Here is a 24,553-nt window from a genome sequence, read left to right as displayed (position 1 = left end):
TTCGACATTGGGGTCCAAGTCTCACCTGATAAAGACAGTGGTACGTGCCTGGCTGAGCCTCTCGCAGGCATCTCTCTCCCTCGAGGGGGAATAACTGTGACCCAGAGCAGGATGTGGGTCTTCTTAGGCCCCTGGCCACAGTGCTATCCGAATGCCGCTTCCATCTCCGGCCCAGGCCAGGGGCAGGGCGCTCCTCACTCAAGACCGAGAGAGGACACGGACCAGAGGCAGGAACAGAGCACGGGGTGAACGAGAAAACCCGAGGCCCAAAAAGCTACAAGGGGAATGTGATGAGTTGCCAAGTCCGAGGCAGCAGCAGCAAATATCAAAGCCAGGGACCACGGCCAGGAATCCAAGATTCAGTGAGACGAAGGGGAAGGGCAAGTGGGCCTGTGGTACATGGGGAGGGGCTGGGCCGTTCCCCAGAGCAGGCATGTGAGGCTCGCTTTAATGTGCCTCCAGCAGCGGGGCTGGGGAGGGTCAGGGACTTCCCTGGTGGCGCAGTGGTTAAGAATCCGCCTGCCAATGCAGGGGACACGGGTTCGAGCCCTGGTCCGGGGAGATCCCACATGCCGCGGAGCAGCTAAGCCCATGCGCCACAACTACTGAGCCTGCGCTCTAGAGCTCGCGAGCCACAACTACTGAGCCCACGTGCCACAACTACTGAAGCCCGCGCGCCTAGAGCCTCTGCTCCGCAACAAGAGAAGCCACTGCAATGAGAAGCCCGCGCACCGCAACGAAGAGTAGCCCCCACTTGCCGCAACTAGAGAAAGCCCATGCGTAGCAACCAAGACCCAACGCAGCCAAAATAATCAATAAGTAAAATAAATAAATTAAAAAAAAAATTAAAGGGGGCCCTGTGTGTGATGGACAGAACGGCATTTCCCAGGGGCTCTTGGTTTTCTAGGAGGCAGCGTGTGGTCTTACAAGTCCCAAGGCTGGCTTCAAGTTCCAGCTTGCACTTCCCTACATAACCTCGAGCAAGTCACTTGAAAGTCATCTCATCTTCACAAACCCTTTGGAAAGTGCAAACCCATAATCAGCTTAAAGTCTGTATCTCCCCAACAATCTCCAAGCGATCAGAGGCATACACCCGCCACAAAGGGTCTACATCAGGATCAGTGGGGATTTAGAGAGAGAAATTGGAAAGAAGTCAGCAAAGTAATGACCAAAGAGGAAAAGCAGAAGGAGAGAATCGTGCCCAACTTCAAAAGTGCTGGGCTCGGCCTCTGGAAGGGAGGCTGCAAAGAGAAGCAGATCCCCTTTGATACCGAGAAAACATTTCCACAGTCAGAGGACGCTCGGCAGACTCTTGCTCTGAACGTCTGACTGCTACCCAAATGCTTCCAAAATGGGCTTGCTCGCCCGCCAGCTGGCAAACACATTTCGCTCCAGTGTTGGTGGTTGTCTGATCTTTACTTCTCTAATTATCCGGCACAGTCTCTACCCCTGTGGAAATAGACACATTTTCCCCGAGAAGTGAGAAAGCTTTCATTGCTGCCCTTGAAGGCCAGTGTCTCCCGGGGCCTTCGGGGCCAGCTCCCAGCTCTCTGCCCAGCACCAGGCAAGCTCTGGGGCAGAACCTCCTACACATTCACAACCAACTGTCCACCTACGGTCACCAGCACCGATGAGGGGCCACAGAATCCAGGTCGAAGTACACGATCTGCGATGTAGTAACCAGGTGACATGAGTGATTCCTCTGAGCCTCAGTCCCTTCATCTAGGAAGAAAATGTCTACAGCATCACAGAGCAGCTACAAACATCAAGCAAGACAGTGGGTTTGAAAGTGCTCTGGAAACTGAAAAGTGCTATAAAGAGTCAGGGGTGGGATTATTACTGTTGTTGTTGTTACAGCTGTCTGTCCATGCTTCAGACACTCTGCCTCTGTGTTTATCGCCAGATCCCATGATGTATCGGTGAGAAATAAGTCTGGCTGCAAATTACAAAAAAAAAAACACAAAATACAAGTGACTTAAAGAAGATATAGTTTATTTCTCTCTCATATAAAATCTGTCCAGAGCTGTAATGGTGGTCCATGGAATCAAAGACCCAAGAGCCTTTGATCTCGTTGCCTTACCACGGGTAACTTCCATTCCTAAGGTCATCTCAGAGTCCAAAATGGCTGCAGGAAATCCAGCCATTACATCACACCCCAGTCAACTGAAAAGAAGGAGAGGTGAAGAAGAGCGTGCCCTCTCCCTATTAGGACACTTCTGGAAACTGCAGCTCTGGTTACCTCCATTGGTCAAACTTAGTCACAAAGCCACATCTAGCTGCAAGGGAGACTAGGAAATATGGCTTTTATTCTGAGTGACCATGTGCCCAGCTAAAAAATGGGGGAATCCTATTACTCAGGAAGAAGGGGAAACCAGGGTGTCTCTGTCACAAATGGTAATTTCTCTGTCTTCACCTTAATCTACGCGCCAGTAGCATTTCACCGCTGCCCTGGAAATGCTTTCTTCTCTACTACTGAGAAGAAAACCACTCTCCCCTCTCCTCTCCCCTTCAACGTTGGAAGGACTCAGGGCAGTCCTGGGGACACCTCCTCTCCTCCTAAGTGATCTCATCTAGTCTCAAGGGCTTAAAATACCAATCCAGGTGCCAGTGAATCCTAGACCGAGCCCTGACCTCTCCCCTTCATTCCAGAATCACACAGGCAGCTGCTATGGAAGCCTCCACTCAGAGGTCTAACAGGGATCTCAACTCAGCTCTGATCTCCACCCACATACTTGCTCCTCCCCAAGCCTCTCCCACCACAGTAAACATGTGACTTGAGCCAGGAAACTAGGAGTTAATCTTGCTTCCTCACTTTCCCGCCCTCCCTGTACCCAAGCCTCAGGAAGTCATAGTGACGATCTTCAAAACACATCTCAAGGTCACTGGCTTCCCTTCCTCTCCATCACTAACCTGTGTCCAGAGCACCATCGTCTCCCTCCTGGACTTTGCAGTGACCTCCTAACTGGGTCTCCCTGCTGCCACTCACCCCTGCCGTCCTCTTTTCCATCTTCGCATGACAGCCAGAGCGACATTTCAAATAAGTGAGTCAGGACAAAGGTGGTGGATTCAACACATACATCTATTTTGTTCCCTCTTGAAACCCTTCTAAGATGACCACATAAGGATTTTTTTAAAGCTATAAATCCTAAAGGACAAAGAGAACAGGAGGATAGGAACAAAAATTCAGAAAACAGAAGGATGGGTGCCAGCTGACTTAGCAGACCAAGAGAGCTGAACCTTACCCCAGAGACAGCCAGAAAGAAACATGGTTTCTACCAACGAACTCGCCAAGAGTCAAGAACCGACAGCGCCGGGCGTCTCTGGAAGCGGAGGTGGGGACGGGAGGGCTGCTCCAAGTCAGCTCAGAAAGACGTGGTGCTCCAAATCCTCTCCTGACTCCATATGCAGCTGGGGGGTGCCCCTCCCTACTCAGGCAGAAGCTGAGAGTTCTTTCCTTGGAGAGGATGACACAGAGTGTCCCCAGGGTGGGGGACACCAGGTCCAGTGGAACACTAGAGCCCCGTGCAGAACAGGGGGTCCGTACTGAACCCTGGGGGGGCCCCCGGCACTTTTCTCCCACTTGGTTCCCAGGATGCTGGTGGCCGGATTGTTCTCCACAGCAAGAAACTGGGGGAGCCCTTTCCATGGAATCTGACCCGGCCAGGAAGCCCTGCCCTAAAGAAATCTGCATTCTAACACGAGAGCCCTGCCAGGTGGCCATGGATGCAGCCAGCCTCCCACACCTGCCCACCTGCTCTGAGTCTCCCACGAGCGTCAGTGCCAGTCTTAAGTAGAGACGGACGACCGATGGTGACCTTCTGAGCCAAGGCTCTGGCACAAATGACAAAGGCCAAAACAGACCCAGAGGAAACAGATCAGATTGGGCGGAGAACCACATCCCTGAAACCATTGCTATCCGCAGGTCAAGCAATGAAGATGTGGCCCATGAGATAGGGATGGGACGTTACCCCAGCTGCACCCCGGTCCCTCCTGCCCCTCTTCCCACCTCAGCGCCCTCAAAGTGGAGGCTCGCTTCCCTGGGTCGTCTCGTGGCTACTCTTGCTGTCACCTCGGAGAGGCCTTCAATGGCCACCCGCTCCGAGGAAGCCCCCCCGTCACTCCCTGACTCAGGAGTCCGGGAGCTTTTCCTGGAAAGGGCCACCGTGAGCCAAGCATGGTCTCTGCCGCCACCTCCCAGCCCTGCATCGTAGCTCGAAAGCTGCCACGGACCCCGGGTCGCAGTGACCATGACCTGTTCCAATGACACTCGATTTACTGACACTGGGACTTGAACAGCAGACCACCGTCACAGGTCACAGTGCTAGTCTCCTTTGGATTTTTTTCCAACCATTTAAAAACATAAAAACCATCCTTAGCTCCCAGGCTCTACAAAAGCAGGCGGCGGGCCAGATATGGCCAAACCCTGTTCTAAGACATCCTCCTGTTTTCCTTTCGTCAATGCGCTAACTGCTTCCTGCTATTTTCCTGCTTACTTAACTTTTTCTTGTTGCTTACTATTCATCAGTCTCTCGGACCAGAACAGAAATTCCGTGAGAGCAAAGACCTCTGCACACCCCCGGTCCCACCTGCCATGCTCACACTCAGAGCCATGCCTGGCATACAGTCTGTGCTCAATAAATGCTCGCCGTGGGCCACGCCAGCCGCCCCGCACCCACAGGACAAGCTCTGGGGGACAGCTGGCCACTCCCAGCCCGGCTCGCCCCCCATCCCCTCCTTTCCCCGTCCTTCCCTCTCTCCATCCCACACCCTAAGCCCCTCTGTGATGCCAGGGCTACCCACAAACCTGAGCGCCACGAAGGACCTACGGTCAGCGCTGTCCCTACAACTCCCTGACCTGAGGGGAGGGCGTAGTGTCGGGCTGCTGGCAGCCGTCACCTTTGGGATGAGACTGGTAGAGCAAGGCCCCCATGGGCACCACTCAGAGCGAGAGAGCTGGGGGGACCTGCTCCAGGCTAAACAGGGATGCACAACGACCCCCCGTGAACCCACAACCAGCAAGGATGAACGGAGGTGCTCGGTGGGTTTGCGGGATCCCACTGACCGAATGTTCACCAGCAACATAGCTTCTCAGCACCACGTGCTGGGACTCGCGGTGACAAAAGAGGAGCCCTCTCTCACCCAGGGAAGAGGACTCCTCGATCCTCGGATGGGAGAATTCGGGCCCCCAAGGTGGAGCCGGGGCCTCACACTCTCACCGCTGCCGGCACTCGGTCCTTCAAGGTCACTCACGGCCCCGCTTGAACAGACTCACCAGCCCCCGTCTGCGGGTGACCCGGCTTCCTGTAGAGGAAGGGCCCCCGGGCGGAGGGCAGGTGCTGACACACGTGCCCCGCGTCCCGGGTCCCGGGGGCAGTGCTGCTCAGGTGAACTGGTAAAGTGGGTTTGGGCCCATCAGTCCGCTGCAACTCGCGGTTCTGATTCTGGCTGGCCAGTGCCGTGGGCCCACTCACTCCCGGGTCAAGGGCTAAAATCAAGTTCCTAGGAGGCCAAAGCAGGGACCACATCCTGCCAGGCGCGGCCTGGACCTCCTGCTTTGGTGGCTCTTCAAATCCAGGGGGGGTGAGTCCAGTTGTTGCTTATTAAGCACCTAACACTCTGCGTCTGAAACTGCGGCGCTCACAGAACCCGGAGCCTCGCAGGAGGCGATTGACTGGCTCGGGTGGCAGCCAAGGCACGTCCTCCCGAGGGCTCCGACTGGCTGGAACGTCACCCCGAGTGCGGCCCCTTCTCTTGCTGTCTCGCGAGGGGCCGTCAGCGGGTGGGCGGCCCCTGGCCTGGTCCAGATTGGATGGCTCTGCAGCGGCAGCTGTTTTGTGCTCTATCAACAGCGCCCGGGACTCCTTCATTTCCATACAAAGAAATCACTCACACAAAGGCCTTTGTGTGTGGAGCAGACTTTACTGAAGATTTGGAGACAAAGGGGGTTTACATAGCAAAATACAAAAAACTTAAAGTTGAGTATCAGACATCCATGAGCTCAAAGACACGGTTTTCTCCCGCTGGGCTCCAGCCTTCCGCCAAGGTGCGCGCCCACCACACCCGTCCTGTCTCAGAAAGTGACACAAAAACCAAATTCTGGACAGTTTCTTATTCAGAGTGGCTTGGCCCTCCCTTTCGAGAGTTATTTTCTCAATGAAGAACACCTGCTCCCCTGTTTCTGACCCCAAAGTGAGGAGGAAAGTCTGCCCGACCAGGAGCCCCGAGGCCTCCTCTCTGCCCTTTGAGGGGCATCGGAGCAGAGCTTTTGTCTCTCTAATGATGAGTGAGTGTGTGTGTGTACGTCTGTGTGTGTGTCTACGTGGTGAGTGTATGCGTGTGCAGGTGTGTGGTATACGCATGTCCGTGTACGTGATGAGTGTATGAATGTGAGTGTATGTGTAAGCGTGTGTATGTGTATACACTGTGTGTGTAGGTATGTGTGGTGCGTGTGTGTATGTATGAGTGTGTATACAGTGAGTAGGTATGTGTATGTATGTGGTGAGTGTATGAGTGTGTGTAGGTGTATACAGTGCGTAGGGGTGTGTGTGTGTGTCTAAGTGTGTGTGTGTGCATGCAGCGTGTGAGTGCTGTGTGAACATGTGAGCGTCTGTGGACGGGGTGGGACGGCCCTCTTCGCCCGAGTCGCTGCCCCGCTGCGCCCTGCGGGCCAGGTGTGGGCCTGCCCCCTCACAGGTGGGGACCTGCCCCCTCACAGGTGTGGGCCGGCCCCCTCACAGGTGTGGCCTGCCCCCTCACAGGTGGGGACCTGCCCCCTCACAGGTGTGGACCTGCCCCCTCACAGGTGCGGTCACCTTCTTCCTCCCCACAGTCAGCCCACTTTATTCCCATTTCACAAACGAGGTCACAAAGGTTCCCGGAGGGTAAGTCACTCGCCCAAGGTCACACGACTTGTAAGAAGCCAACTCAGCCCTGGAGCAGCCTGGCTCCGGGGCTTCCGTTCTCAAGAACAACTTATCCAGAGTTACCTTCTCGTTTCCTGTCTTGACCGACACGGCAGTAATGTCAGCAGGGGTCAAACGCGGTGACCTCTGGGATGACCGGGGAAAATCAAGCCCGCGCCCGCTCCAGCTTGAGTCCCTCCTCCAGGCAGGTGCAGCCCAGGTGTGCACTGGTGGCCCAGTCCCGGTGGGGCTCCCTGCTGTCGCCACCCCTGCTAACAAGGGACACCCGCCCCCTGCTCCACTGCCCACTGCCCACTGCCCCCCGAGCCCCATGGGCGGGCCAGGGAGCAGGTGCCCCAACCTCGCACCCACAGCCCCGCGCTCCTCACGCCCGGCTCCAGTCCCCAAAGGGCAGAGCCGCGTCACACACGCCTCCCAAACTCCTGCTGCATTCAGAAGGTCACCCCACTCTATGGAAGGTCACTGGTGGTCGCCGGGGCACTGTCTGCTGGGTCATCGGACCCCACGGCCAGGCACCCATCCTGTTTCCACGTCCCCGCCTGCTGACTCCTGATGCTGTCAGCAGAGTCCTATCCTGCAGGCTCGGGGACACCCACTCATCACCCCCTCCCAGGCCCAAAAGGCACGGGTCACACACCTTGCACACGGGCACCCTTCAAATGTTCATCAGGCACCTGCTGTGATCCAGACGTGGGCTCAGATTACAGACAGTGACAGAGCAGGCACCTACAGTCTCCCCACCCAGATGCTGAGCCCAGGGGGCGAGACAGACTCGGAAACAATGACGCGCACTGCTCTGTGGTCCACGGCCACGCAGTGCTGTTTCCCAACAATCAGACCCGACAGTCTTACTCCCTTGCTTAAAATACTTCCAGGACCTCCCATCACACGGAGAAAAAGCCAAAGCCCTTCCCGAGCGCGGGGGCAGGGCCTGGGCCGGATCTGGGCCTGCGTCTCTGGGTTCCTGATGCGGCTTTCCTCGCTGTCCCCGGGACACGCGTCACACCCGCCCCCCAGGCCTCGGCCTCGGCGCCCTCTCCTCCTGTCGGCACCCGTCAGTCTGCACGCCCTTCACCCACTCACTTTGTCTTCCCTCCTCAGTAAAACGCAAGCTCCCAGGGACCCCGTCCGTCTCGGCCATCAGTACGTCCCGCGCCTGGCACGAAGCAGAAGTTAAATAAACATGTGCTAAGCGAGTGAATAAATGCATTCAGACTCCAAGCAAGTTAGCCGGCCTCTCCAGACCCCACTTTCCTCATCTTTAAAATGGGGAGAGCACAGCACCCCCGGGTGAGGATGGAAGAGGTGACACAGGCCCTGTGTCCAGGGACGCGTGGCAGGTGCTCTGACGGGTTGTGAATGGAACGCTTCTGCCACGCCAGGACAGGAGCAACCGGCCCTCCTGCGGGAGAAGACGTGGCTCCACGCTGGCTCTTGAAGAATGAGTGACAGTTCTCCAGGGCCTGCTAGCCAGGGGACATGCGGTGCCAGGGCCGAAAGGCGGGGAGGGGTGCAGGGGGGGTGTCAGATGAGGCTGCAGGAGAGGTGGGGCCAGGTTGTGGTCTGCACGACACCGCGGGGAGAGGCGCCTGCATCTGTGTCCTCCGTGGCTGACCGGTTTGGACTTTCCAGCTCTAAGTAGGTTACTCTCTTAGGCTACTGAGGTCAGTTCCTAAAGAGAAGGGAAGACTCACAGCCAACACGTGGCCCCGACGGCTGCACTGGCAGCCCTCACCCACAATGCAAAATGAGGGGCCTAGTTTGTGCATCCGTCCCAGGGCCCAGAGGCTGCTCACACACGCTTCTCAAGCCCTTGCTGGAAGGTTCAGTCGTGCTGGGAGGGCAGGCGTCACGAGCTCCCCTTATGCTGACGGCCCCGGAAACAGGGGCTGGGAGGGGGGAGGGCGGGAGAGCCTTACCAGACACTAACCAGAGGAGGATGTGTGAGTGCTTCTCAGGGACCCCAAGGCCCCTTCCACATCACATCATCCGTAAGTGAGAGCCGGGCCCCCGCACGCAGGAGGGTCACACAACTTGGCATGGAGCCTAGCAGCCGTCCACAGGCTGCTTATCTAGACACTGCCCCTCTTTTAAGGGGCAGCCCCTCTCAATTTCCCCCTCTTCCCCGAACCTTCCACGCCCTGCCCCCTCCCACCTCTGAACTCCAGTCGCTCTGAGGACCGCTCACCCCACTTAAGAGTTTTCCAAGCTGACTTCTCAGACTGAAAGGAGTCAGATGCTATGAATAATAACACATAGGTATCGAACACACTTGTGTGCTCGGCACGGTGCTAGGCACTCTGCATATACGAGGTAGGTACTGTTTTTATACCCATTTTACAGACGGGGAAACTGAGGCACAGTGAAATTAGGTAACTTGCCCCAAGGCCACACAGCTAGTCTGTAGCTGAGCACCAGGATTCCAATCCTAGCAGCCTGACTCCAGAGCTCTTGCTCCTAACCGCTCCGTAACACCTCAACGTCGTCTTACTCGCTTCTTATCCCCATACATCTCCCTGAGTGCTGGGCACACACAACACCTGCAGGTTGAATCTTGTTCCCCTTCGGCTCCAGGCTCCTGGAATTGTGGTTCCCCACTAGAGAAGGTGATACCAAATGGCCACTAGATGGCAGCAAAGAGCCGGGCCCCGAGCGCCCCAAGGGCAGGGATAAGGGGATAATAATGTTTACAGTATTTAGTGCATCTTGCACCAGGCCCTTTAATGACAAGATCTTTCCTCCTCACTAATCCCATCCCCCTTTACAGGGAGGAAGGACACTCACGCTGAGACAGCTCGGGGAGCAGGGCACACGAGGACTGAGGCCCATTCCCAGGAGAAAATGACCAGGGAAATCCCTCGGTGGGTCTCCTCCAGGCTCAGAGGGGAGGGGGGCACAGAACCTGACCTTTAGGTAGGGAGTGGACTTAGGGAGGGCGTGGACGGCCTGGGCTGCTCCAAGGCGGCACCCGGCAGGCTTCTTGGCTGGGAGGGGTTCGCGGTGAGACTCACAGACCATCCAGACTGCGGGGTCTCAGAAACCACTGGTCCATCGCAGACCTCTGACCAACTGTCTTGGCCTTCACCACCACAGAGGAGGCCGCGTGACTCCGGCCTCACCACCCACACTCAAAAGCTGGCTGCACCACTGCACTCCCACCCTCGCTGTCTCGGGCTCCCCTGACCTGGGACCCACACCCCCCAGGCAGCCAGCGTGGCCACGGAGCCCATGCCTGGAGATGGATGAAAACTACCTAAAGAGCTCGGACCGCGTCCACTTCCAACCTCCTGAGAGTTCAGTCACCTCCACACCCGAAACCCACCCCGCGGGACTGGGCCGGGCCTCCCTGTCGGCTGTCCTGGGGCAGCAGCAGCAGAGGTGGCCAGGGCGGATGCATCCATCACTCCCAGGTGCCCACACAGGACGCACAGGCCGAGGACCCACGCCCGCCCTCGGGCCTCCCAGCGCGGCCGGCAGCGGGCGGGCAGCGGCTCCAGTGCAGCGCAGGGGCTGTCCCATCTTGAGCTTCAGCATCTGGACGTTGCTGGCTGAGTCCACCGGGGCCTTGGCTTCAGGACCGCACCCCGGGGCTGCTTCCGGCCTGTTTCCCAGCCAGCCCCCTGCTCCCTCAGCCCCTCCCGAGGCTCACACAGCCAGATGGGGCCTCTGAAGATGCACAGATCTTGGGTTTATTGGGCTTAGGCACTGCGGGTTCAGGCAGTTTGTTCCTGGGTAGAAGCGTCATGACCGCAACTCTCTTGGCGCTCTGGGGGGGCTGCCCCCGCGGGTCCCCTCCCCACGTCCCTGCACACACGATGTCTTGCCCCCCTCCCTGCTCCCCGGTCTCTTATTCCTTCACCAGCCGGTAGATGTGGTGCTGAGCCCCGTGCTCACTGGCCGACACCTCGAAGACGTACGCGACGCACAGCAGGGTCTCCTGCGTGTCTCTGTTGGTGACCACCTGCAGGGGTGAGGGGAGGAGGGGGTCGGGGCCCAGGAGACAGCATGCCATCTCCTCTGCCCACCGCCCACTCTCACCCCCCACCCCTGCACACACACCCCTGCGCGCACACACCTGCAGGATGGTGAAGTTCTCCAGCACGCTGTTCATCATGTACTTCTCGGGCAGGTGCTTCAGCTTGTGGATGAAGTTGATCATGTACTCGCAGAGCGGCGAGCGGTGGATGCGGTAGGAGTAGTGGCCGTTCTCGTAGCGCGCGTACTCGGTCTGCAGGGCCCGGGGACAGTGGGGCTTAGGAGGCCGCTGCCCAAAGCCAGCCTGGCCAGCTCCGTGAGGAAGCTTCACAACCCGCTCAGCCTTAAGTGGGAAGGACGGGCAGAGCCCAGGGAGCCCTCGAGACAGAGGACTCCCCGCCCCCTGTGACCCGGACGCCGGGTACCGGAGGAAGGAGCTTAAAGACGTGGAGACGGGGACGGAATGACAGCTCAATCCCGGCCGCACACGGGGGATGGGCCACAGAGACCTTGTGGCCACGGAACCGTCACGTATGTGTAGCTACACATCTGGGCACACACACACAGGCATGCACACAAATGAGTGCGTGTAAACGGACGGAATCTGACTCAGGTTGGTGGGCTACATCGGCGTCAAGAGCCAGGTTGTTAATGGTCCACTCTAGGTATGTAAGATGCTGCCATCGGGGGAACTAGGGAAGGGATTACCGTTGCACGTGGGTCCACAACGATCTCAAAATTAAAATTTCACTGGAAATAACTAACTCGAAGAGCTTCTCAGAGACCGCTGCTGCCCGGACTCCACCCGAGGAGTCGTGGGTTAAGAGCTGTAGGGGTGCTCAGCTCTGGGGTGTTGGAACGGTTCCCCGCGACCTGACGGGCAACAGGTGAGACCCACCAGGATGGGGGGGGGCAGGTGCTCTGCTTGTGTTGGACGTGAGGTGGGTTGTCCGTGATGAGGCACGGCAAGGGTCAGACTGCATTCATTCAGACATATCTGGGCACAGAGGTGAGAAGCCCGGGCCGCAGGGGCGCGACGGTCTGGCGCCCAGGCGGGCGAGCGGCGGTGCTTGCTCACCTCCACCTTCTCCACCACCTGCTTGCCAAAGGAGCAGACCTTGGTGGAGCAGGTGATGGTCATGTTCTCGGGACTCTCGTACTGGCTGGACACCCCGTAGAAGGAGCTGCCCTCATCCTCGATGTTGGTGTTGAGGTCTGCCTGGAGGGAGACAAGGGGAGACCAAGGAGGGGCGGTAACTCAGAGGGGCCCTGTTGGGGGCGGCACCGAGGCCGCCTCTGGGGCCACAGACCAGGCCCCAGGGCCAGGACGCCATCAGGGGGCTCAGAAAAAACGTGGACACAGGACCTCGGAAAGCTCTCCCGTCCATCCACACGCAGGCTTGGTGTAAAGTCAGGTTGTGTGCCCCAAACAATGGCAAGAACCTGGGCCTGCATCAGCTCCCGGCCCTGCTGCCCACCAGGTACCAACAGCCCAGCAGGCGGGGCCCCAAATCGGTCTTTAGAGCATTAGGGCCCTGCCGGTGTCCCTTCAGCAATGGCTCTGGGGGCTAGCCTCTCGCCATCTCTGGGGCACCGCGAGCCCAGCCACCCTTGACCTTCTGCATCTCTGTTCTGCCTCCGGACCAATCTCCCCAGCACCGGCCTCTTTCCGCTGGGCTCCTCTGCAATTGCCCTGAGAGCTCTGTGCACAACAGAAGTCTGGCTAGCACCCTCTCACCGAGCCCCTTTGCCAAAGAGAACCCCCTCCCCAGCCTGGTGTGGGAGCCCCCAGTCCTCTGATCTGCTTCGTGCCTGAAGGCAGGGTCCAGGGCGCCTCCTGCTGCGTGTTGGGGCGATTTGAAGCCCCCCCAGGAAAGTGGGTAATAAGACTCATGACTTCACACCCACTCCCTGTGAGGGGGGACAAGGCAGGACGGGGGCCTCAGTTTGATCTCAGTCTCCCCGACCGCAGGCCTTGCCCAAGGCCAGAGTGGATGAGTCACAGGCCCTGGGTCCTCAGGCTCCAACTCTGGTGCTTCTCCCACCCAGCGGAGAGACGCTGGGTGAGCCCGTTTGGTGCCTCGGCGAAGCCCCCAACCATTGAGGGGTCCCCACCCCGGAACCTGGGTTCCACAGCCAATCACCCCATTTGAGTCGGGGTGCTAAAGAGCAGCTTCAGACTCAGAAGCAGTGTGCAAACGGATCGCAAAAGGCTTACTCTTAGGGGGAAGCCTCTCCTCCCATCCACACAACTCGTCCCAAATCACTGCCCAGCGGGACCCAGAGTGCAGCCCCACAAACGCAGGGGAGCTCCTGACCACGATAAGGATTCTGACCCCAAGGACTCTTCTGCACAAAGTTACAGGGAGCCCCAGAACCCCAGGAAGTTTCCAGCACGATTCAGAGCCGGGCCCCTGGCTGCTCTGCCCCTGGCCATCAAAGTCGTTACTTTTCTCTCCTTTGGGGAAAGAAGTTTTCCAAGAGCAAGTACACTCTCTAGACTGGCAGGGGGCAACTGTCTGAGGCACAGTAGAAATACTACAGAGCCACACACCGTGTCGAGAGGGACCTGTATTTACTATTGTGAACTGACTACAGCATATGGTTGAGCGGAAAGAAAGATCAAAGCAGGTCATAAAGCAGAATAAGGATGTGTTACTTTTATGATGAAAATAAAGGCTGTTTCCATGTTGACCTAGATGGCATACATTTCAGTGTGCCCAGCAAGGGCTTTCATGGGGCCATTAGGAAGAAAAAAAAAATGAATTACAGGGAATTAATTCCCTGGCAGTCCAGTGGTTAGGACTCTGCACTTCCACTGCTGGGGGCCTGGGTTCAATCCCTGGTTGTGGAACAAAGATCCCGCAAGCTGCACGGCGTGGCCAGAAAAAAGAAAAAGAGAAAACTAAACTCCGAAATAAGCAGCAGTCTCCCCCCTCTGTGGTGGGCGTGGAACAGGGCAGGGGGCGCCCAGGGGCCTGCGGAGGTGGGCCAGGCCTTCGGTGGGCTGGGAATTAACTGCCGCTGTGACGGGCGGTGCAGTGAAACCTGGCCCCTGGCACCAGCACCAGCTCTCTGTCTCCTGTTCTCTCTACTAAGTCACATGCCCCTCCTCGGAGACCCAGTTTGTCGGACTTCCTCAAAAAGGCCTGGGGGACAGACAGTTTGTGTGTGCTTGAGATACAGAAGCGCAGGGCAGGAACGTGGACCGTGCCTGGAAAGGAGCTGGCAGGGAGCCCGGCTCCTGGGGAGGGCAGGCACCCGGACGAGGGGGCGAGGCCAGGACGTGAACTGATGTCTCCCAGATGCGGCCACCGCCGTCCTCCTCCTGATTGATGCTATTCACGTACCACTCACCACACGCCCCACTCCACCCCTAACGGTTTCTTTCAAATCAACTCATTCTTATTCTAAGCAGTCACATCCGTGACATCAGGGATTCTGTTTCTCCTAATAGATATGAAAACAATCACCTAACTGTTAATGAAGAAATGTGAGTCCGTGCACTGTGCACCGGGCTCGGGCAGGGCTGGCACGGCCCCTCCAGGCTCTCCCCAGCACACAAGGTAGCAGCTGCCCAGCACCCCGCGGGGATGGGACGTGCCCGTCACCACCCTGTGCTGGCAGGGCCTGGCCTTGCCCCTTCCAGATGGTAAGCACCCTCGAGGCGGGCACCAAGCTCTCCCAGGGCTCAGGCCCGGCGCGCGGCGTGCCTGCCACAGAGTGGCGCGTGGCTGTTGAACCTCTCGGCGGCTCTGGGTGAGGAACGGTCTTGTGCTCACAAGGGGACCTCCACCTCCTGCACCCCTGGCAGTCCTCGGAGCCCCGCCCCGGCCCAAAGACACTCCAGGGGCTTCTGGCATCGCCTCCCACTCGCCTGGTCCTTCCAATCAACTCCGTTGCCCGTTTATCCTGCCTGGCCCAGCATGGCCAGGACAGGGGGGGCCCAAAGAGGCTGCCGTGTTGTCTCTGCTCTCAAGGAGTGTGCGACTTGTTGGGGAGCAGGTAGGACAGGTGAGCTGGTGCTTGAGAGAGAGAGAGAGAGAAGGAGATGGGGTAGAGATGAAAGTCTCAGACGTCTCATCTCTCTCGGACGTTGGCGGTCCATCGTCTGCCCCAGAACCTCCCCTATGGCCCCACTGCTTGGTCCCGGGGGACCCCGGCCAGCGAAAAGCGCACACTCCACAGCCCCTCACCATCCTCAGTGCCGTCCTAATTGCGACCCACCACCTCCTGCAGCCCCACTGCGTACCCCCCAGTCTGAGCACCTCCGCACACACGCTCAGCGTCTCTGCTTTCTCAGCCTGAGAGCAAAGCTGCCCCCCACGTCACCCTGAGAGCACCCCCGCGGCCCCCTGCCCTCCACCCTATTCATAGCTGCGGTGCAGTGGCAGCTCACAGGCTGGGCCTGGAACAGGTGCAGCGGATCGGGTGGCTGACAGATGAGCCGGGACAGCCGGGCCTGGGGGCCAGGGGGCTCAGATTCATTGTTATGGGCTGGTATGTGCCTGGGAGAAATGTCAGGGCCCTTCGACGGAGGAAGGTCTGGGGTACTGTCCTCCCTGCCCGGCCTCGGCCCAGCTCTGCCCGGCATTTCCAATCTGCAGACTGGAGTTCACGGCCATCAGTGTGTAAGAGTCCCCTCTCCCACTGCCTAAGGACAGAGGTGGCCTCTACTGGTCTCACATGTCCTGGGGGAGTTGGGAGCTTCTCAGCCCCTGCATCTCACACCCACGGAGCACAGCCTGACACCCAGCCCCTCCTGCCCCCAATGCCACCGCCAGCTGGAACCGATGAGTCCCGGCGGACCGCGCGCCGACCACTTACTAGCTGTCCCCACCAAAGAGAACAGTACCATCGGCAGCAGGGGCACAGGAGGCTGTGCTGGGGCATTAAAGCCCTCCTGCCACTCCAAGCGGGCTCTGGCCCACTCCGCAGCCTGCGTGCCCGGGGCCTGGGGCCGGACGAGAAAACCACCAGGCTTTGGGGCGGGGCGAGGGGGGTATGTGCGGCGACACTGTCCTCTCCTGGCAGCGTCCCTTCCTAATCGTGTGGTCAGTCTCACACCAGCTACAGGCCAGGGCGCAGGAGAGGAGGGTTCCAGACGGCTAGGGCGCCGGGGCTGCCTGGGAGGACCCCAAGTCCCGTGGTTAGCAAGCAGGAGAACTTCCTCTCCCACATCCCAGGTCTATCCTTCCCTGGCGCCTCTACCTTCCCCACCCAGGAGGAGAGGGACCGGATGACGGCCAAGGTGCCCTGGCCGCCCACGTGCCCACCCTCCCACCCCCAGCTGACCCCAGTCATCAGGGTCCTCAGACACAAGCCACTCGCAGGCCTTCCGGGACAAAGTGCTGACTTTTCAGGTGGAGAAACAGGGCCCAGAGGAGCCGAGACTCCCTCGGGACACAGCTCTCCAGCTGGGCCCTCTGCTGCCTGCCTTGCTCTCCGGACACGCTGGGAGGGCTCACTGGTAGCCCACCCCCTCCCACACAGAGCAGGCGAGACCTGCTCTGATTCTCCCACTCGGAACGCAAGCTCCTATCGGGTCCGCATGGCACGGGCTGTGTGCGCAGCCCGTGGACAGAGCACAGAGGCCCGACGTGGAACCTGCCCAATCACGTTGCCCAGCACCACCGTCTCCACCTCCTCTCCTCCCCTCACCCCCACCTCCAGCCTCCCCAGAGTCAGAAGGAAGGAGAGGACCAGGGCCGCGAGCCAGGTAGGAGAAGGATCCTCTGGTCCTCCTCCCCACCTGCAGCTCTGATCTCTAGGCAGGACACCCCGGCCCATCTCCTGGAAGGGAAGCCTGGGCTCTAGAAGACCCAAGAACCCCAAGTGCCCAGCTTGACAATGAATGCACAGCTGAGACTGCTCTCTCCCTGCCCCCACTAGCTGCCCTTCCTCAGGGGCTGGGGGCCCTTTTTTAGGCTATCCAGAGCCTTCTCCACCAGGAGCAGGGGGAGCACGGGGCCGCGTGGGGGACCCCAGCCACCCGGCAAGGCAGGATGGTCTGGGGTGATGGTTCCGAGCACACTCCCAGAGCTAGGCTGGCTGGTTCTGATCCTGGTTCTGCCACTACGAACTGGGCTGCCCCGCACATCCTTTCACCTCTCTGTGCCTCACCTTCCCCTGTACGGAACGAGGCTGTCAGCTGTACCTCCCTTCAGAGGTATGGCAAGGATGGAACATGCTAATACAAGTCAGGTTATGAACAGTGCCTGGGGTGACCTTCCGCCGACTGCCTTGACCTACCTCAGCGTGTGCATCACAAGAAGGACTACAGGAGCAAGGCTTGCCCAGGCTGGGGGTCTCAGAGCCAGACCCTTGCTTACTCCATGCCTCAGTCTCCCCATCTGTGAAATGGGGGCCTAGGATGGCTCTCATTTGGATGGTGGCTAGAAGAATACAGAATACTGTCACCAACTGAAAGAAGGCTGAAGCTGGTGAAAAGGGCCCCCAGTATGCTATCTGCCATGACCAGGGTGGTGTTCCCATACTCCTCCTGCCAGCCAGGCCTCCCTGGTCAGGGGTCACCTTAAATTGAACCCTCGGGGTAGCTGAGCCAAGGGCGTTCTTCCGAGTCAAGGCTGAGCCTGGACAGGCTTGGGAGGTGGGGGAAGGAGCAGGCGACAGAGGGCGTAGGCTCTCCTAAGGAAAGGCCAGGAACCTCCCTGGACACACAGCAGGAGGTGGGAGTTGCCACCGCTGGCCGGATGGTACCAGTGCTAGTCGGCTGCTGACAACCAAGCCACTTGGTTCCAACTCCCATGTTCAGGGCTGGAAGGGAGAAGAGGGAGAAGAAAAAGGGAAATGAGATGGTTTAAGCCCTTCCTGAGAAAAGGGAGCCTGGCATCCTGCCTCGTACATCAGTCTCTAAAGCCAGCCTCTCCGCTGAGGCCCTAAGGAGGCTGAGGTCTCTTTCTCGGTCTGTAGTGCAGCTGTCAGTCTGGATGGCTAATGCATCTAACCAAGCACAGCTCTGGCCATGCCCCGTTCAACAACCTTCAAGGACTCCTCATTACCTAAACAAAGGGACGGTAAACATGTAGGAAATGCACACTACCCTCCCCTGCTGCACCCATGGCAGACATTACCAGTCAATCCAGGAAGGGCTCCCTCCAGATCTTCCTCAACCCAGCACTCCAAACAAATGCTACCGATCCATTAGCAGTGGCCCTCGTGGACCTCTGGGTAAAATGGGAGACTGACCGTACAAGTTCACATTTCCCCGTCCAGAGAGCCGATAGGATGAGGGCAAAGTTCACATTTCCCCGTCCAGAGAGCCGACAGGATGAGGGCAAAGACCTTTTTTAACGCACTGCACCACACACACGAAGAAAACGGAGAAAAGACCAAATGGATGGGAGAATTCAACAAATTCCAGGGGACTGACAGCTGATCTGAACAAGGATGGCTTCTGCGGGGAAAAGGACGCAAGAAGAGTTACAGCCTGAAAGTGCCCTCAGAGGGGTGACGGGTGAGAAGTCAGCACCATCCTCGGGATGAGAGGGGCCAGGACAGTGATGGCCAGGGAGACATAGGATATGACACAAGGAACCGGCTGAAAGGCTGTACACTGGGTGGTCAGGCCTCCGGGCCCCCCCCTCTCCACACATCAGGGGAAGAAATTAAACAGGAGGGCGTCAGGTCTCAGGGACACCAGGCATGTCAGAAGAGGGGGTGGGAGCCAGGGCATGAGGTGAACGTTGCCTAAGAAATGGTCGGCTCCCCTAGCCCTCTCCCTGCCCCACTGGTAGAATGTTCGTATGTCCCTGCCAAGGGGGCGGGAGACCGTAGGGGTCTTCTTTGGAGAAACTGAACCACTTCAGGAAAGGAAAAGGTCCAGTAAATATGCTGACATTTACTAGTGTCCTCAATAAAGCAGCTGGTTCCCCAACCCCGATCACCTGAAAGAGAAGTCCAGCAGGTAACAAGGCCCACACCTTGTCCACAGAGTTCCCAGTCACTGGATGGACAAATGGCCCCAACAACGAAAGGAAGGATACACTAGACTTCATCAAAATGGAAAAGGTTGTGCTTCAAAGGACACTGTCAAGAATGTAAAGAGGGGACTTCCCTAGTGGCTCAGTGGTTAAGAATCTGCCTGCCAATGCAGGGGACACAGGTTCGAGCCCTGGTCCGGGAAGATCCCACATGCCACGGAGCAATTAAGCCCATGCGCCACAGCTACTGAGCCTGCGCTCTAGAGCCTGTGAGCCACAACTACTGAAGCCCGCGTGCTTAGAGGCTGTGCTCCACAACAAGAGAAGCCACCGCAATGAGAAGCCCACGCACCGCAAAGAGTAGCCCCCTCTCGCCTCAACTAGAGAAAACCCGCGCAGCAACGAAGACCCAACGCAGCCAAAAATAAATAAATAAATAGTGCATATGATCCAGCAATTCCACGCCTAAGTATCTACCCAAGAGAAATGAAAAGTTATGTCCACACAAAGACTTGTATATTAAGTTCATAGCAGCATTATTCACAATGGCCCAAAGGTGGAAACAACCCAAATGCCCATCACTGACAGATGAATGGATAAACAAAATGTGGTCTATCCAGACAATGGGATATTACTCAACCATAAAAAGGAATGAAGTCCTGACATGTGCTATAATATGGCTAAACCTTAAAAACTTAACGTTAAGTGAAAGAAGCCAGTCACAAAAGACTATATATTGTAAGATTCCATTTATGTGAAATATCTAAAAATGCTATAAAGACAGAAAGCAGCTTAGTGGTTGCCTAAGGCTGGGGGGTGGAGGTGATAACTAATGGGTTTGGGGGTGATGAAAATGTTCTAAAATTAACTGGTTGCAACTCTGTGAATATACTAAAAATGCTGAATTGTACACTTTAAGTAGGTGAATTATATGGTAAGTGAATTATATGGCAATAAAGCTGTCAAAAAAATGACCAAAAAATCTGGCCACGAATTATAGACATTTGAGAAAATCCTCCAACTTGAAAGATAAAGACTCAAACAGACAGAAAAAGGGACTAAAAGGAAACAAAGGGAGCAGAAGAAAACTTAAAAAATAATTCTCACTTCAAGTCCCCAAAAAGATGAGAGGAAAATTGTAGCCATGAAACAAGATTAGGATGCAATCAAAGAAGAAGAAGGAGCTTTTAAAAATTAAAAACGTCATGGTCAAAAGTAAATATTCGATACAAGGGGCGGGGTGGGGGTGGGCAGAGAATGCCACCATATTCCATTAATCTATTTCACCACTAAATGTACAATGCACCAAGATTTTACAAACAATTAAGAAAAAAATGCCATCAATTAAACTACAACACATCAACAATTGAAAGAGTCATTCATTTTCTGTAGTAATAGAACCCTGATTTTATTCAGAATGGCAATTTACTCAACTAAAACAGTACATTTCCCTGGCTCCTTTGCAGCTACCTGCAAACAGACAACTAGTTAAGAGTTGTGTGGGACTTCCAGGAAGGCTCCTTAAAGGGAACTAAGTTGGCTTTCCCCCTTCCTGATGCCTGAAAAATGGATGTGATGGCTGGAACCCCAGCAGCCTTGACCTCGAGGACAGAAGCCACACACTGAGCATGGCAGATAGAGAAGAGTAGGGTCTCTGGTAATTTCACGGAGCTGCTGGACCAGACCTGGACACTCCATCTCCAGACTTACTTTACATGAAAGAACTATTCATTCATGCCAATGTTACTTTGGGTTTTATGTAATATTCACTCAGATTCACTCTTAATTAGAAGATAAAGTTAAGAAAGTCTCTAAGAAAATGAATTGGAAAATAAATAAATGGTAAAAATCAGAGAGGATAGGTCCGGGATATCCAACATCAGACTAACAGGGGTTCCTGGAAAAGAACACAGAGAAAACAAAGAAAAAGAAATAATATAAGTAAATTTACCGAATTGAGAGACTCTCATCTCACTGCCTACCAAGTACCTGGCTCAAAAATAGGAAAAAAAACAACACAGATCCCAAAGCTCATCAACGTGAAATTTAAGAACGTAAGGAACAGAGAGGAAATGCAAAACTCCTAGAGGCTAAAAAAAACTGAGTTACATAACAAAGAATAGAGAATTCGAATACTACCAGACTACTCTTATAAGACACTGGAGCAACCAAAAAATGATTCTTGAAAATCACTTCTAGGGAAAATCATTTACGATGGAGATTCCGTACCCAAACTATGAATCAGGTACTGAAAATAAATGACATTTCAAACAGGTAGACTTAGAACATTTATCTACCATGCACCTTTTCTTAGGAAGGTGCTAGAGAATGTATTCCAGCAAAATGAGGGGGGAACACCTAAAAAGAGAGAAATATGAGATCTAGGAAACTGTAGATTCAAAATAGAGGAGCAGTAAACAGAGGTCTCAGGACAGCTGTTGAGCAGGCCTGGAGGAAAACCGGTTCAAACCGGAGCAGAACAGAGGCATCCCGAAGGAGAAAGGGACAAAGGATAAATTATCTGATAGGCTTAAGCACTGGGTGAAAAACAATTTTTTAAATTTTATATGGTGGTTATGATAGAACAATTTGTAAAATTTTAATAATAGGTTTTTTAGAAATGTGCAAGCGAAAGAGCCATTTATTTTTAGGAAAAACCAAAAAGTTGCACAAGAAATGAAATGTAATCATTACACACTCTGGTGGTCAATCTACGTTGTCACAAAATCTAAACACTTTATTGTTTTGACTAAATTATATAACTTACTGGGACGATGAGGGGAAAAGTGGTATAATATAGCCAATGTTTTCCTACCATAAATACATAATACATAGTCGTGATATCAAAGTGTAGCAATATTAAGCAGATATTTAGAACTAAGGAGATAAAACCCAGAATAAACAGTGACATTTTACAGTGATTGCCTCTCGGGATTGGGCTTGGGGTTGGGAGGAGGCGGGCGAGAACCTGACGGTTTTCATTCATAAGCCTCTTGGTATTAATAACTATGAATATGCACTGATTTAAAAATAAGATAAAGTAAAAGAAACTATTACCTATTTTTCATCCCAGCATAGAATCAAATCCAGACCTTTGCAGGACCAGGACCTTCCAGGATCTGACTCACCTCTCCCATTTTACTTTCCGCGGTTCCCTCTCTTACACGTTTACCCATGACTAGCCCCCCTGGAGGCCCTTCCCCTTTTCCGCCTAACTCTTCCCATCCCTGAAGGCCCAGGGCCAACCTCCATCGGCTCGCAGAGCAAGCTGTCCTGCAGGGGCAAACACTGAGCCTCGTCGGGATCCAGGCCCTGGGTCTCTGTTCCTGCCTTTTCTGTAGACAGCCAGCCCCACAGATTTGGTTGCGGACGAGGGCTAGGCTAAGAGCTCCTAGCCAGGGACCAGTAAGCCACCTGGAACTGCATGTACACTTTCGTGTGAATATGCCCACTTCTAGGAAAAGCACAGCTTTCAGGTTATCAAAGTGGTCCGAGACCAAATAAAGGCCCAGCTTCCGGGCTCCGAGACGATTCGAAGGCTCTGATCACCAGCCAGAAGGATTTCCTGCACTTCCTCCCACTGGCTTCTCCTGCCCTGTCCCTCTTCCCGGCAACCCTTTTCTGTGGGTGCTGGGCCCCCGGAACAGGTCCTATGCCTCCTGGTCTTGGAGGAGTTTTCGAAAGAAGGAGGCTCTACCCACACAGCACCCATGCAGGGGTGAGCTGGGGAGGGCGGCGGAGGCCGAGCTACGGGCTGAGCTCTTGCAGAAGCTCGGTGTTTCTTTGGGGATGACCCAACCTAAGCCTACCGTCCACTTCTCCAAGCCCCATCCAGCCCAACAGCTGCCCCGCTGCGGGCCCAGAAACCTTGGCATTGAAAGCCTTGGGTGACTACCCCTGAGGCCTCCTGTAGGTCCTCTCTGGTACTACAGACCCCTTGAGGCCGCACTTCTGCCCAGGCGTGACCATCACCCGCCATCAGGAGGGGGCCTTGCTCTGCGGCACCAATGGCTCCACCTGGTCTGAGCTCCCGGCACCAGAGGGCCGCTCTGTGCTGGCCCTTCGCTCTTGTCCTGCGCGTCCCAGGTCCCACCGCCGCCAAGGCCCACCCCTCCTCCTTTCTCCCTGCAGTCATCGACGTGCTGGGGTGGGAAGGAGGAGGTCATCCAAGGCTTACCCAGAACTTCACGAGGAAAAAGGCGTTGGAGGGTCCCCGTTCAAAGAGCTCCTTGAGACCACCCTTCCTCTCCGGGAACTTGTCGTAAATCTGGCGGATGTCCACAGCTTCGAGGTAGGGGTCGCTGTAGCTGGGGCTCGACTGGCCAATGTGCACGAACAGGTGCTTATTGTACTGTGGACAGAGAAGAGCTGGTCTGAGGGGCCATGGGGGCGGCGGGGCAGACAGACCAGACAGACCGGGGCTCGGAGCCCGGCCAGGGGCCCAGAGCAGGGATGCCACGGCGGGGGCCTCAGTTTCCCCTCTGGTAAAACGGAGCCAGTAGAAGGCGCCAGAGTGTAAAGCAGAGTCAACAGGTGTCCAGCACCTGGGGCAGGGTGACCCCCAGCAGATGCTCGGCACTTTCTGGTCGTTATTTGTACTGAGTCTTGACTCTGTTGCTAACATCCTTAGGCGACTCATTTTCTATCTCTGGACCCCCGTGATCTCGTCTGTGACGGAAAACCAGCGGCCCATACGAGGGGTGCTCCCCCCGGAGGCGGCGGCTGCGGTCCCTCACTGCGACTAAAGAAGAGCCGCTTCTTTCGTGGTCCACGCTGGGTTCCTCACCTAAACCATAAGCTTGAAAATGTCAAAGTGAGATGGTCAGTGAAGTCCCCCCGACTCTGGCATCCTGCCCACCTGGACTTTGCAGGTGACACCGGTCACCCAGGACGGAGACACTGAAGGGGGCGGGATGGGGGTGGACTGCTGCTCCTGATGGCGTTCCCGAGGACACGGGGCAGACTCAGAGCCACAGGGAAAGGGCAGAGCAGCCTGCGGGCAGGGCTGGGACCAGTGCCTTCAGACGGAGAGGTGACCGGACCGGAAAGAAGGTGGACATGGTGGGAGCAGGGAAGGGACAGAGCCTGGGGGCACCGGGACGGGGCACAGGAACCGTGGGAGGGGTTAGGGGAGGGAGCAGAAACAGAGCCAGGGACAGAGGGAAGGTCCAGTGAGAAGGAAGCGGGGAGGGAGAGGACGGAAGGATGGGGGGGGATGGAAAGGAACAAGGACCCTAAGTTCGGCCCCAAGGTGGCGCGGGGCAGAGAGCAGGGCGAGAAGGCCAGAGCAGGAGGAAGAGGCGCACGGGAGCAGCCGCCCCAGGCGCGAGGACCGGGCGGGAGCGTGGCCAGACGGAGGCCGGGACCTACCGTATCGGGGTCTTGCTGCCGCTCCAGGAAGGCGGAGAACTCCAACATCCAGAGCTTGGGGCTGGCCACGCTGCGGCCCTGCCACGGGGGTGCTGGGGGCGCGGAGGGCGACGGGGAAGCTCCTGCGGCAGACTCGAACCCTGCACACAGTGGACGGCACATGGGAGCCGGTCCACAGGGCCTCCCTGCCGCACCCTCCGCCAGGCCCCCAGACCCTCCGGCTGGGGGACCTGCTGTCTGCCTTAACGGGGTCTCCCAGCGGGGGGGGGCAGAGCACCGGCCAGCGCTCCAGGGGCAGCCCTGGCAGGGAGTTCAGCCTGGAACAGCTCGGTCCCCTCGGGC

General features: G+C 56.4%; 1 protein-coding gene across 4 annotated transcripts in view; it reads right to left on the bottom strand.

The window, feature by feature from the left end:
* Positions 1-24,553, bottom strand: part of TSPAN9 (tetraspanin 9) — a 272,676-nt gene that overhangs the window by 192,188 nt on the left and 55,935 nt on the right. For 3 of the 4 annotated variants that reach the window (XM_068562153.1, XM_068562155.1, XM_068562154.1), the window contains 2 exons: positions 24,212-24,351; positions 23,019-23,192 (listed from right to left, as the gene is read on the bottom strand). In XM_068562153.1, the coding sequence (XP_068418254.1) occupies positions 23,019-23,192; positions 24,212-24,351 (314 nt within the window). Of the gene's footprint in view, positions 1-5,899; positions 10,885-10,998; positions 11,152-11,976; positions 12,118-23,018; positions 23,193-24,211; positions 24,352-24,553 lie in introns of those variants that run through there. The other variant, XM_068562156.1, reaches the window with a different exon arrangement.

This window comes from Eschrichtius robustus, chromosome 13 (assembly GCF_028021215.1).
Source record: "Eschrichtius robustus isolate mEscRob2 chromosome 13, mEscRob2.pri, whole genome shotgun sequence".
In the NCBI taxonomy this organism is placed as follows: domain Eukaryota; kingdom Metazoa; phylum Chordata; class Mammalia; order Artiodactyla; family Eschrichtiidae; genus Eschrichtius; species Eschrichtius robustus.
The sequence above is the reverse complement of the archived record's forward strand: the minus strand, read 5'-3'. Positions and strand labels throughout refer to the sequence as shown.